We start from the raw sequence: 13,945 nt of genomic DNA, 5'->3' as shown, positions 1-13,945 counted from the left end.
CGGAGCGACTCGCCGGCCAGACCGCGCTCCCGGCGCGCAGCTCCCCGCCGCTCTCCGCGGCCAGCCGGGCGGCGCTGGGGGTCCGGCAGCCGCCGCAAGGTCGCCGACCCTCCGCAGCCCCCGCCGCATTCGGCACCGCTCCGCCGCAAACTTTTGTGCCCCCGCCCTCGTCGCCGCCGGCCGCCGCAAGGGAGCGGGGCGGGGGCGGTCGGCGCCTCGTCCCCTCGCTGCCCCCGCGCTCGGGCACCGGGCCGCGGCCACAGCCCCGGCCGCACCGCCGCCGCGGAGGCGGGCGGCGGCCCCGGGCGGCCCGAGGGTCCGTATGGCCGCTGCCCTTCAGCCGGTGGCGAGAGCCGCTGGCGGCGCCGCCGCGGCGCTCCTGGGGCTGCCCTGAGCCGCGGGCTCGCCCCGCAGCGGCGGGATGTGGCCGGCCGGGGCGGGCGGCAGGCTGCCCTGCCCGCGGGACGCGGCGCTGCGGCGGGCGGCGTTCTCCGGCAACCTCTCCGCGCTGCCGTCCCACCTGGTGCCGAGCGGCMGGAGCGTCCGCGTCTTCATCAGCGCCAACCCCGAAGGTAAACGCGGCAGCCGCGCCCGCCCCGCAGCTCCCCCTGCCGCCCGCAGCGCCCGCGCCGCTCCCGGGCACCCTCGCTCCGGGGCCGTGGCGTGGCCGGGACCGCTCCTGCCCCTGTCCGCGGCCACCCCCGAGAGCCGCCAGGGCCCCTCCGCCCGCCGGGCGCGGTGTGGGGCGCCGGGCTGGGCCGGGCCGGGGGCGGTGTGGGGCGCGGGGCGAGGCGGTCGCGGGGCTGTGGGGCGGGCTTTGCTGGGTGTGGGTGTACGAGCTCGGAGCGGGGCTGGGAGGCACCGGTGTACTCCGCTCCTGAAGTTTTATGTCCGTAAATGACACGCACGAAAGGCACCGGGGCGCGGGGCGTCCTCTCGTTTTTGCGCTGTCGGAGCTGTAGGGCACACAGGGCGCTGGGGACACGGAAACGGGCTGCCTTCTAGCGAAGGGAAGGCTTTTAGCGGGGGGATGCTTTGGAGWGCTCTCCTCGGGGGTCTGGTTAATAAGTTTCCGATTGATTTCATAGCTCAATGCAGGCAGGTATTAGCGGGCTGAGGCTAAAGGTGATCCTTTGATCCCCGCTGTACTCTGCTTCCAAGGAAGCRCTCCCTGAAACCTGCAGTTTTAGCTTAATAAAGTCGGGGTCGTATACCCGGTATCTGAATTAATTAGGCATCCTGCTGTTTAAAGCCTATTTTTAATATTACCCTTTGATTCGAGGAATTTGCATACATTCAGGAGGTGTCATTCCCACTTGTGAGATAGGAGTTGCTGAAGCATATTCCCACTTGAAGCACGGAAATAATAAATTAGGCRTTCACACTTATGACGTTTCTTGTCTGTAAAAAATGAGCCCACTGTATTCACAATTATCTTTCACACCGCCACCCACCWCCTTCCCCCAACACTTCTAATTCAACAATACTGTCACCTTTTATGCAAACATCAGAGATTTGAAAATCATGCCTGAAATGGCAAAATAGTTCAAACTTTGAAGTGAAAATCGTCTTGGCACCAATACTTACAGGAGTATGAGAAATAGTGCTCACAAGCAAAAAAAAAAAAAAAAAAAAAAAAAAAAAAAAAAAAAAAAAAAAAAAAAAAAAAAACGGACATAGTGCTGCTTTGAAGAATTCCCTCACCTCCAGCACTTCTTGCTTTCAACACAAGGAAACTCTCAGCCCTCATATTCAACATCCCTGTTTGTTTAAAAAGATGACATTCTTTAAGGAGGCCATGAAGATGTTTGCAGTTTAKCGCTGCAATCAAAACAAAGAGATATAAAAACAGTGATAATTGGGAAAAAAAAAAAAAAGGCGTGTTTGGCTCTGAAAGAAAATGACTGTGGATTTTTAGAAGATAGGTTACTCATGAGAAATGGATTTCTGCCAGCATTGCCTTAACTGTGAAGCTACTGATGCCTCTGCATATGATGTGAATGGCATTTAGGGTAGCTTGGTACGTCAGCTAGATATTTTCTAAAACAGAAAACACACTGAACTCATTCTGAAAGTTGGRATTTAAAGCCATATATATCCATTTGCAGGATTTCACCCTGGCATTGTAATTTGAAAATATCGGCTTTAAAAAAAAAACAACACTGAAAGAAAATCCAAACATTATAAAATTGTTTACATTACCTTCCTTGTGGTCTCACAAGGATTGTCATGGTCACAATGATTTACACCCCTTATATCAAATATTTTATCTGTGACATTGCTCCTGCTTTTAAAAATGATAGTAGGGGACCAAAATTTCATAGTGGTTTACAGGTTTTGTCTGTGAACATTTAAAGACTCTCAGTGACAAGAAACAACCATTACTATTTGTCAGTGACAGCGCTTATGTTGAAGTATTACTGACTGCATGGGACTTTTTAAAAAGTATGCATAGATAAACAAAAAATTAGTCTATAATGGGGTTTAGATGTCATCTACTGAAGTTCTTTGAAATAGAACTGTTGTTGGTAAAACACTTGACAAAGTTCCCAGTGCAAAAATTCTGGATGAAAAGGCTGAATTATTCCTACTCAGYRAATCTTTTGCACATTCAAACCCCTRACTRCAAAGTATATTTGCATGACTAAGGCCTCTCTTGTAATTTTCAGCAAATCACTACAGTTTATACCCATTCTTCTTGATACAGAGCATTCCTGAAAAAGGGCAGCAAGCCCCCAGACTCACAGAGGTAGATTTGAACTGTGGTGTCAGAGAAGCATAGGGACTAATCCTGCTAGCAGTCACAAGAAAAATTTATCTACCACTGAAAGTGCACAAAACTAAAMGAAGTTTTCTTGAATTATTTAATAAGCGTATTGGGGAGAACGCTGGTGATCAGTGTTTGGTCTGTTCTTTACGAACATACTTTAGTATGACTGAAATACATTATGTATTTATTATGTAACTAACAAAATGGTAATGTGAAAAATTTCTTAACCAGAAGTCCCTAAAAAGAACAAATAGAAACAATGAGCATGGGTTATAGGGGAAAGATTACTTCATTTTGCAGTCTTGTTTTCTAGAGTAAATTAATGAAACTGTATTTTCCCCTAGTAGTTAGCAGTATTGTCTTGCTCGAGTTGTTGTCAATTAATCCACCTTCATATCACTGAAAATGACTGGATCTTCAGAAGTTGCTTTATTATTGGAATACAAATAAACCTGTTTTCACATTTCCGTAGATATAAACAATCAGAAATATTTTAAATATGCATTTAAATAGACATTTTGGCTAAGAGATGTTGAAAGTTCGGGGGTTTTTTTGTTTGTTTTGTTTGTTTGTTTTTGTTTCCTCAGGATATTTTCATTACTTCCAAGTGTTAAGAAAAGTAAGTCATATTTGCCTGATTGTCRTAAGTGCTTTACTGTTCCATGTAGAAATCTGTGAACTGTAACAGCAGCCAATGACAGTTTCTCTCTACTCAGTAGTGCCTGTATAGATGCCTGCCAGTAACATACAGTTCATGTCAAAAACAACAGGTATAAACTCCCATAAGGATCCATTATCAGCTCTACATAGKTTCAGAACATTCCAATGATTCTTGTCACTACTTCAAACAGAAAATTAYTTGAGTTGCAAAGTTTGCTGTTTGAAGAAGTTATGTGGTGATACAAGGCTATATGACAAGATCTAGTTGAAAATGGTGCCTGAACTGGAGCTAGGAATCTGTCTTGAAAATTAAATCCAGTTAATTGTAACAAGCAGTCCAAAGTCTGAAAGTTTTAAATCCTGATGGTTCTTCTGAAAGTGGGGAAATTATTCCTTTGCTAGTTTGACTTCAAGTCTTGTTACTGCTTCAATTAGTTAAGACATGGATAATTTTTTACTCTGAGCTCTTGGAGTTTTAGTTGTGAARATGCCTTAGTCATCAGCAGAAACAAACAAATGCACTGACAAAGGCTATATATGAAGCCAAATCCTACACACAGGTGGTTCTGCTGCAGACAGGATGATAATCCTGTAAGTAGAATCGGAGTGTGTCCTGACATAGGTAGTGTTAGTCAGCCTTATCTCAACGTGTGAACACGATTGCACCTAGCCCTGCGCACAGTAAGGATGGTTCCTTTCCCATCCACTATTTCAGATACATGCTGCACTCTCCTCTGTGCAGCACCCTTACATAYTGCCTAAGTCCCAACACTTGGGTTGTTTTTACTGGATTTTTATAGTTAATATTTTTTAGTCTAATAATACCTTTCTGTTKTACAAACAGAAACAGTTCTGATGAGATCATGGACAAGCTTTGTTTTAACAGCCCTGTTTAATTCCTCATAGTTTCTATGCCTCCAGTACTCATTTTTTAATCCATTAACCACCTACTAGTTTTGACATGATTAACAATCTTCAGCATGAARTCCTCTGTATACATGTAGAAATATAAAATGAAGATCTTACTCTAATAGCAGATACTACTCATACTACCACCACTTAAATGATTCCATTATACAAGCACAAACCTGTACAGCTGTAACTTCACCAGCTTCCCCATGAATTGCCAGAGTGAGATTTCCTTGTCTTATGCTATTGAATGACTTTGAGTTTTCTTGATTTATTATTCCATTTTTCACCTTCATTTGTTTCCCATTGACAGACATCATCCAGAACATTGTATTAATTTGAAAAACACTCAGTTCTCGTAAAGTACAGGTGTGTACAGGTGTTCAATGCCAAATTTGCATATTTTCTTGTGACACACAAAGCAGTTTCCCACCAGCAGATAGTTTTGCTGACTAGAGAAGGAGTAAATTACAACTGCAGAAACCAATGTTTTCATTTGGACCTATAGTTGTAGGCTGCTTTGCAGGAATYATGTGTGGTTTTGTGCATGTTGTTGTACATGTGAAAGAAAAGGTCATGGGAATTTGTGGTTTAGAACAAGATGGTGGATAACTCGAAACAGATGAAGAATTATGATTGCTTTAATTACCAACTTACTGCCATATGTGATATGAGAGAAAGGCATAATCTTGCACTCTTAGCATGTTCCAGGTCTATTATATTATTTTTACCTGAAATATTGTTTTCCTTAAGGAAAATAGAATTGAGGAARTGTTAAAGTGGAAAAATATTCAAAAGCCATAATAATGCTTATTTAATGATGGTCCATTCTAACCAGGCCCAAAATACCATATGGTGTCCCTACTTGTCTACATTACATGAAGATCTTTTTATAAAGACAATTTTATATAATCTGAGTGGAATTCATTCCTTAGCTAAAGAAAACCACAGATGTTCAAGTGTATGAAATTGCAAAGGAGGTGTTGCGGAGATGTGGAGACAAATAACTCCAGGATGCTTTTTGTGCTAAGTGTTAGTTCTGGTTACCTAATTTTGCATCTATTTRTGGATTTGTGTGACGCACATCACTGTAGTGTTTAAGAGTCAAAACCAAACCTACCACTTGGGGGGCYGGGAGGGGAGGGAGCTCAATAGTTTTAGAGGTAAAGAGATAAACTCTCAGAGTTTGGGGGAGAAAAAACATGCAAGTGCCCAGGTTTGGTGTGAACCTTGATTTGAAATATGTCTCATTTCAGGARGTCCAGAGGTTAGAGATACCAACAGTTTATTAAGTTGGAAATAAACCTGCCATTTGCAGTACTTCTGCCTCTATGTGTGATTTTCTCTTTTCTCTTGTGCTGTGGAACAAATCCATTGTTGGTGTGGTTGAGCAGAAGGTAAAATCTGACTCTCCTTGAGGCTGTATGACCAAGTTTTATGTAGGCTTTACCTACCTTTACCTTCTTTTGCAAGGCAGGGAGGGTAGATCTCAAGCAGAACCAATACAAGATGATTTTTTGCTRAAGAGATCCTGAAGCCTTTGTTCTGTTACAGGAAAGTGTTGTTTTGGACTGGGGTGAAGACTGAATTGGATTGAAGTTTATTCTGTGACACAGATTAACTCAAAAAACTGTAATAATCCAATAATGTGTTTGAAAAGAACTGCTCTTTGTGTCCTGTTTTCCATGTGGATTATTTGCTTATGCAGCCTGTGGACTGGGCTAAGGGTTTGCCCTAAATGTGCCAAATATGCAAATGGTAACATCGAGAACTTTTGTTTGATTTTCAACAAGATTTTTCATTCATATACTTAAAAGGTAGGATKTGCATTTGGCAACAATACTATGATCAAGCAGTTGAGTGAGGGGGTTTTTAGTAAAAGAGCAAGTTATGTAATTTACTGGGTTTGTGGTTTCTTCTTGATATTTAAAAATAAGCAAAATTGCCTGAAATTCAATCATCTTCCTGCTAAGCAACCCTGGAGTTAACAGCTTCAAATGGATTAGGTGTTTACACTGTCTACTTACAGTTTTAATATTTTAAATATTAAAAAAGAATGGATATACTAAAAAAAAATTATATGTCAGTATACATATGCACACATATACATAAATTATATAAAATATTATAAACATTGTAGAATGGTATTAATGGATGTGTGACACTCAAGCCCCAGTGTCTCATGGACTATATCCAAAGTCGCTGGTAGTACTTAGCTCTTTTGTGAGAACTGAGTATGTTCAAAGGCCATCACTCAAGGTTGTACTTCTAGCAATACTGAGGAACTGCCCAGATTTTGTTGAATAGTCTTGTAAAAATAAAAACTTTACAGAGGAGTTTAGATTTTATCCACAATTAAACTTGTAAACAGAGTTGTAGGCACCTGCAGCTTAGGTTCTATGACTGGTTTTCATAGTGCTGAAGAAATAATATTAAAAGAATGCAGAACCTACAATTTATCTTTTTTCTTTCTGATTTGGCTAATATTGCTTTTTTTTCTTCAGATGTATTTGCTTGCTAGACTGTCCGTGTTCTTGGGGGCTTTCTTTCAGTGATGAAGGGGAGCTTCTGGCCCCTCAGCACGAATTCCATGGACAGTGAGGGACAATGGAAGAAGTGTGCCAATGCCATGTGATATTAATTTATTAGGTAATATATTAGGTAATGGACAACAGGAGTATTAAATTAGGTCCTTATTGTGATTTGSTCCCTCAGCAAGGTATGAGACCTTTGAAATGAGAGAAGCACTGAGCAGGCAGCGTGCCAGTGCCTTCCCCCTTCAAGAGAGGGGAGCTCCTTTTCCTCCTGCTCAAGGGCAGTGGCATGACCTCTCAGCGGAGCAACAGTCTGCTGTGCAGCAAGCTGAAGAGGATTTCCAAGGCTGTGTTTCAAGGAGGCCACGTGTMTTCTGTGGTGGGATTTGTGTAATCACGTAAGAGCAGTGTAGTACAAAAGGTACATAACTGCATAACTTGACATCCTATCTCTAAGCTTATGCAGCAAGATAATACCTCTGCAGAAACTCACATGCATGACTATGTGGGCATGTGTCCACAGATTTGTGAATATGCAAGAGAAAATCCTACATTGAACTTTTAAGTTTTGTTTGGAGAATTTAAAATATATATATTACATAAACAAAACTTCAGATCAAGGAGTTACTAAACTTCCAGTTCAAGGTATGAGGGCAGTGCCTAAGTGGCAATTTTTTTTCATCTAAAACAAGTGGAGTGACTTTGAATTTAGCAGCTAAAAGAGTGTTTTGTGGTGAGATATCCTTTCAGGCTGCAATAATAATACATTAGTAATATCTACCTACAGTAATTTAAGGTTTTAATATATTGAAGGTGGTAGATATAAATATAATATCATAAATAGTCTTGTGTACGGAATACAAAGGAATCTGGCAGGTTTCAATATAGTCAGTGCAGTTCAAGACAACTGCTTTATCTCTTTACTAGAATTTAGTTAAAGAAGGATAATAATAGATAGAACTAGAGAACACAATTTAATCATGGTTCCTTTAAAATAACTTTACTGGCCTGACACTACTCTTATTAATATAGGGCTTGTATCAGAGAGAGGTTTTTACTTACAAAATCTGTAGTCAAAGGGGGAGTAGGGCTCAGTCACAGGTAGCTGAAAACAAGCAGTGCAGCAAAGTAAGGAGTAAGAAGGGCCGAATCAGTGCAGAACTGTGTGAGTGCTGCTGTGCTGGGCAAGGAGGACGTACCAAATGCAACAATTGCAAGCCACCTCATCACCGCAACAATTAGATGACTCCCTCTGTCTCTGACTGGCCTTGAACTTCCTCTATCAGCACCTGCTGCTGCCCACTGTTGGAGACAGGACACTGTGCTGGAGTGTCATTCTTCTGCAGAATCTGGATCTGGAGAAAATGTCACCTTTAGAGACTAGATTTGTCAAAGTGTTCAACATACACTTTGTGCCAGAAACCAGAAAGACTAGCAAATGTCAGGACTTCTACACTGAGCTTAATCCAGAGTCATGATGTTGCACATATCAACCATTGGGAACTGATCAAATAGCTAAATAGGTCAAATTTCAAACTGTCAGAGCCTGTCAAATGCTCCTGTTCATCCTGCTTCTAACATTTCTTGGGGTGGTAGAGCTGCAGTCTTTAGTATAGAAAYACTCTTCTGCAGTATGATTAAACACTTGCAAATATTTATTAACAGAGCCCATTTCACCCTATTAGTAATTAAGTACCTTCACAGTCTCATCTAGGGTTTATAAATCTCCAAACTGAAGCAGGTRTTGAGGTAGATTATAGTATTTGTATGATTCATAGCAATGTTATTTGTGATATTCTTATTTAATCTCTAACTAGTAATGTTTTACAAAACATTAAAATGAAGAGAGAATTATTGACTAAAAGCCCCACCTGGACAGCTTTAGTTTCAGAGCTTAAGATAAAGTTAAGTGTAAAATATTAGATTAAGATTATTTTTAAATGATTGGGAATCAATGAGTAACCCTGTGGGTTAATAGTTTTAGATGAGAGGCATTATCCATATTTATAGAGTTATGCAAATCAGCCATTACATGTGAGATAAATGAGAAGCAAATGCAGKAAGATCAGGCTTAGAGCAAAGGAGCCCAGCACACCTCTCTGACCTGGGCAATTTCAGACATATAATGAAAGAGTGATAGATCACAGCAGGGACAAAATTATGAAGGTTATATCTGTGCTTAATAACCTGTGAGTCCCTCTGCTTCCATGAATTTGTCTAGTTGCTTTAGTAATTAGTTAATAGTCTTGGTACCTGTAACTGCCTTTCCAAATCTGGAGATGGATTGTTGCCCAGTGAAATGCCTCACCCTGCAAACTTCAGTGAGCATTTTTTGTTAGCAAAACCATGTGTGTTCAGCCAAAGAGGACATGTCAAAAAACAGCTGTGAGAATATCTGTGGAGAAAGGGTACCTAAAAGCAGATCTCCCTAAAACAGGAGCTTTATCCAAGACCAMCTTGTAATGATCCAATTTTATCTATCTGTATATATAGAAAGAGAGGTTAACCATGAAGATCTAGGTATCTGAATCTCCTTATTCCTACTGAGTTAYTAAAATGGAGCCATACTAAGAAATAAATAAGGAAATTCCAGTGTTCAACAATCTAAGGAGACTAAAGTATGAAGTCTAATCCAAAGGAATCCACTGTATTATGCAAGACTCTAAGGATTATTTTATTATCAAGAATTTTCCACACCTAACAATGCCAATATGACACACCTAGAGGATCTTGCTTTACTGTCAAAATGAAACATAACATAAATCATATATGATCACTTTATAAGTGATTTTGTTGAAATTAGGAGTTAAATCTTTTTATTTTTCCATACCTACTGCTGTTCAATAAAGGTCCCACACATTCTAGAAAAGAAGATCAAAAGAAAAATATATTCTTCCTTGATAATAGTCCTGGTGGTTAGCTTCATAATCTGTACTGTTCTGGCAAGGCAAAGTAATATGTTCTGAAGAAAATTCCAGTTTTCACCCGTTAGTATTTCTGATATCAGTGAGCAGTAATTGTTGATCTTTTTAGGAGTGGTTGCTAGAAAATACTAGGAAAATTACAGATTCATATTATTATTTGATAATGGTCTTGGTTTACCTATATATGTAATGTATTACATTTWAAAATTATGAAGAATTAGGCACTGCTCTTGAAGTAAGTTATTGAAGAATTTCTGTTTGTGTGATCCCTAATTTGGTACATCTAAACACTAGCAAAATTTGGATCATTATTTACTTTGAAATCCAGGTAATTTCCAATGTGGATTATAAAGTATTAAGCCATCTCTGGTGAGCAGAATTAATGCCATTGAATTACTTGACATCTAAGCCACTAAAGCAGGTGCRTGTGGCTGTAACAGAAGTCCAAGGAATCTTGGGCAGCTATTTCAGTAGTCTTTTTTTTGTGCAAATCACAGACTAGAGGCTGCAAGGGACCTCTTGAGGCCTTCAGATCTGTCCTMCTGCCTGATGCAGAAGCAAACATRCCTGTGCCATCCTGACTGATTRTCTCACTCTTCATGAGCTGTCTCCRAACCAGTTAAAATACACAGGAAAGCAGACTGTGCAGCATATTGCTATGGTGTGTCTGCCATAGCTCTGTGATCATGCTTACAATGACATACAGACATAAAATTAGCTCATTAGGCAATAAAATTACCAAAAGTAAAAAAATTGCTGAAAAAATCCTTTTTTAGAATGAGTTCCAGTAACCTTCAGTAACTGGTGTATGWTATTATTCACAAATTTCTCAAATCCAGTTTCTGTATCCTTATCCTTATCCTTTCACTATTCAGGAACTCAATCTGAGGATCCACACATCAAATAAATAATATAAAGCAATAACCACAAGGRTAACTTTATCATGGATGTATGTCCTGCAGTGGTCCATGTGTTTCAGGTGAAGCTTTTCTGGAAATAATTTATGAATTGTCCAATATTAGAGTTCATGTTACAACTTTTCTTCTGGTTTATTTATGAATGGGAGGAGGAGACTCGTTTACAGGATTTCTCTAACTGACATGGTCACTTGTTGGGTTTGATTTGTTTAATGCCAGTCAATGAGTTAAAAATACTTTTCAAAATAGAACAGAAGACATGAAGAAGACAGTTCATCATTTATTCCTCCCTTTTTTTTAGAAAACAGAAATTAAAATGCAAATAATCTCTCTACACTCTACCTGTTTTAATTTCTATAATCAACCATGTGTAATATTATATAATTTTATTAAGCAATTCCGTTGGTGGAATATTGTTCCTATGTTAATGCCACAGTCAGCTCCTCATAGTCATTATGTAAATGTCAAAATTGTTTGAAATAAAATCTCCAGTTATGGATTCAGTTGTCTTTAACTGTGTGGGTGCAGCAAGTAAAAGATTACTTTTGCTCTCCTCTGTGGCCAAGGGACAAATAYCTTTTCAGGCACTGGGAAAGACTGATAGTGTCTGGCAATGGAAGAAATGGGAATAAAGTCAAGTCAACGCTTTCAACCAAATTCTACACTGCCATTGAGAGTATAGCATCATGAAAGGTCTTTATCCTCCTTTAAAGGTAATTATAACTCATTGAATATTATTATCAGGAAAATAAGAGCAAAGWACTGGGGAGGATGGCTAAACTAATTTGAAAATGCTAATCTGGGTAACATTTGGTAGTTCAGTCACTGATTAATTAAATTGGTAGGCCAGTTCTGAAAGTTTTCTTTAAATATTATTTTCTGTATCATAYTTGTATAAGGTATTTGTGAGAACTTAATCTTACTTGTTTCAACTACAGTGCTACTCTCAGGAAGTGATTGGAATATGTGTTGTCCTTTTTCAACTGCTAAATCCTGAAGATTGTTAAAATGCAAATTWACTCTTACCTTTATATATAATCAACAAAATGTGCTTAGCAAGMAAAAGAAATTAATAAAATCTAAGAAAGCAATAGCTAGGAAAATCAAAGCATCAGAAAAAATATTTGACTGATTAAAAAAAGATAYATTATAAAATTTAAAATGGCCTTTTCAACTGGATTATATAATCATCACTAAAAATAAAACTTAGATGAATCATTAGAATTGGGAGGGTAAGGAGAACAAGGTCTGATAAATCACTCTTCCTTTACATGTCAGTCACTGYTTGCCTCTCAGACATTACATAATCCATCCAAATGAGCCAGCTTTGTAAATTATTTGGCCATGTTCAATGTTCAAAACATGTTCAATGAGTTTCCGTGCAGGCCCTACCTGGAATTCTCATTTTTARAAACTATTGTGCCATAGGGCCTGTAACTGGGTGTTAATACCAAGGTTGAAGTTGTCTGTGAGTATGGGAATTAGCCCTTTAAAGAAATCAGTTGAGATTCTCTTCTTCAGGCAAGCTGTAGTCAAGTTTCTGGCGTTCCTCCCTCATGTAGTTTCATTGTTCTGGACTTAATGCCCTCTTGCAGCTTGGRTTGTCATTTCATTTCTTCATCTATGATTACAGTTTCTACAGCAGCCATGAGCTATTCTGACTGTTCAGTGATGTTATTTAATCCTCTCCATTTAGCATCAAGAAAAAAAAAATCCATTGCAAAGAAAACTCCCACTGGATTGATGCAAACGTACTTCACTGATAGCAAGCAGCAGCTCTTGTTCTTGTGTGGGTGCTTCTGCACACCCAAAAGTGTCAGGTTTGAGACTTTTTCATTTTCTGGCATAATCACTTGAAGCCCATACAGTARGCTACATTTATCAGTCATGCTTTTCTAGTTGGCCCAACTGACTTCATMAGTTTTGTAGTGACCCAAACTGTGGCTGTAGTGCACCAACCTTAATGCAACCTGGATTGGAACTCCATAATTTTTTCACTTAAGCAGAAAATTTAGAGAAGGGAAGGGCAACTTTACTCAGAAGTCAACAGTGCTTGCAGAGCTCTTCCATTCTTTTGCCAGATGCAAAGTCACATCTGAGTGTTTATTGGAATTTCTTCAGAATGTGGTGTACTTAATGGTCCTGCACCGGACTGTACTGTGAAATAAGTGTGTGCTYTTATGAGGTTGGCTTTCTTGTGGCTTTTTAGGGCTCTGCTCTGCTTTTTGCTTTTTCAAAGCCTACAAATACTATTTTGTTCTCTTCCAGTACTTGAACCCGCAGTTAGGAGAAAGAACATCTCTTTGCTTTATTAACTGCCGTAGCCTCATTACCTTAAGTGCCTTAGTAACACACCCTGATGGTTGATGTCAGAAAAGGAAAAAAATTGTGTATTGCAGTACACACAACTTAATTGTTAAATGCATTTTCCAGTGTTGTAAGGCTTTTTTCTGCTTTCTGGGAAATTCCATAATTTTTTGAAGTGTGAATTTACAACTCTCAATGGATTTTTGCTCATAACTTTTTTACTGCACTAGCTCTTATTTCTGTCCTCTGTTWGTGATTTTTCCACAACTCATTCAAAACTCCTCCTTTAGAATTCTCAAGAAGTTTTTCTTTCACATTAATTTTGATCATAGTAGCAAATTCTTCTCCTAACAGGTATTGTTGTTTTCCAGTGTGTATTTCTAATAAGCTTTGGTGTTCTGCAGAGGTAATTTTCAGACTTAATTTTGGTGTTTTTAAATACGCTGTGTCTTCAGTTTCTCTTGTCACATCATTTAATTGTATGACAGTAATGGTTTGCAAATTGTCATGTTTTCAGGAGCTTTTCCTGACTTGTTCTGTTAAATGAAAAAATTAGACTTTTTTTAATTCTTCCACTCTTGCAGAGTGCAAAAAAGCCCTGTAGAGATTCTGCCTTCAACCCAAGRTGTTGCTGGAGCTCCTGCCATTTGTTGTCATTTGTGTGCAGACACATTTGCATTTCAGYGTTTGCCAGAAATCACAGTCCAGGGACACAAGGACACCAATGCACCCAAGCAGCAGTCTAGGGAGCATTAGCAGGCTTGGGAAAGGATTCCAGGTCAACCTAACTCTTCTTGTTTGGTTTAAGAACATCTATGCATAAGGATGCTGTGTTCCCAAGGGGTAATGTGAGGTTAGTTAATTAGGGCATGTTATGAGATAAAATTCTGCTCCAGAGTCCTCATCCCTACCATGACCACTGGA

General features: G+C 39.7%; 1 protein-coding gene across 1 annotated transcript in view; it reads left to right on the top strand.

Moving 5' to 3' along the window:
• Positions 1-421: 421 nt before the first annotated feature.
• Positions 422-13,945, top strand: part of NWD2 (NACHT and WD repeat domain containing 2) — a 51,621-nt gene continuing 38,097 nt past the window's right edge. Inside the window, exon 1 of the mRNA XM_057371669.1 lies at positions 422-572. Coding sequence (XP_057227652.1) covers positions 422-572 — 151 coding nt within the window. The remainder of the gene's footprint in view (positions 573-13,945) is intronic.

Source organism: Malurus melanocephalus, unplaced genomic scaffold, assembly GCF_030028575.1.
Source record: "Malurus melanocephalus ecotype Western Australia unplaced genomic scaffold, MMel_1.1 scaffold_151, whole genome shotgun sequence".
Lineage (NCBI taxonomy): Eukaryota > Metazoa > Chordata > Aves > Passeriformes > Maluridae > Malurus > Malurus melanocephalus.
The sequence above is the reverse complement of the archived record's forward strand: the minus strand, read 5'-3'. Positions and strand labels throughout refer to the sequence as shown.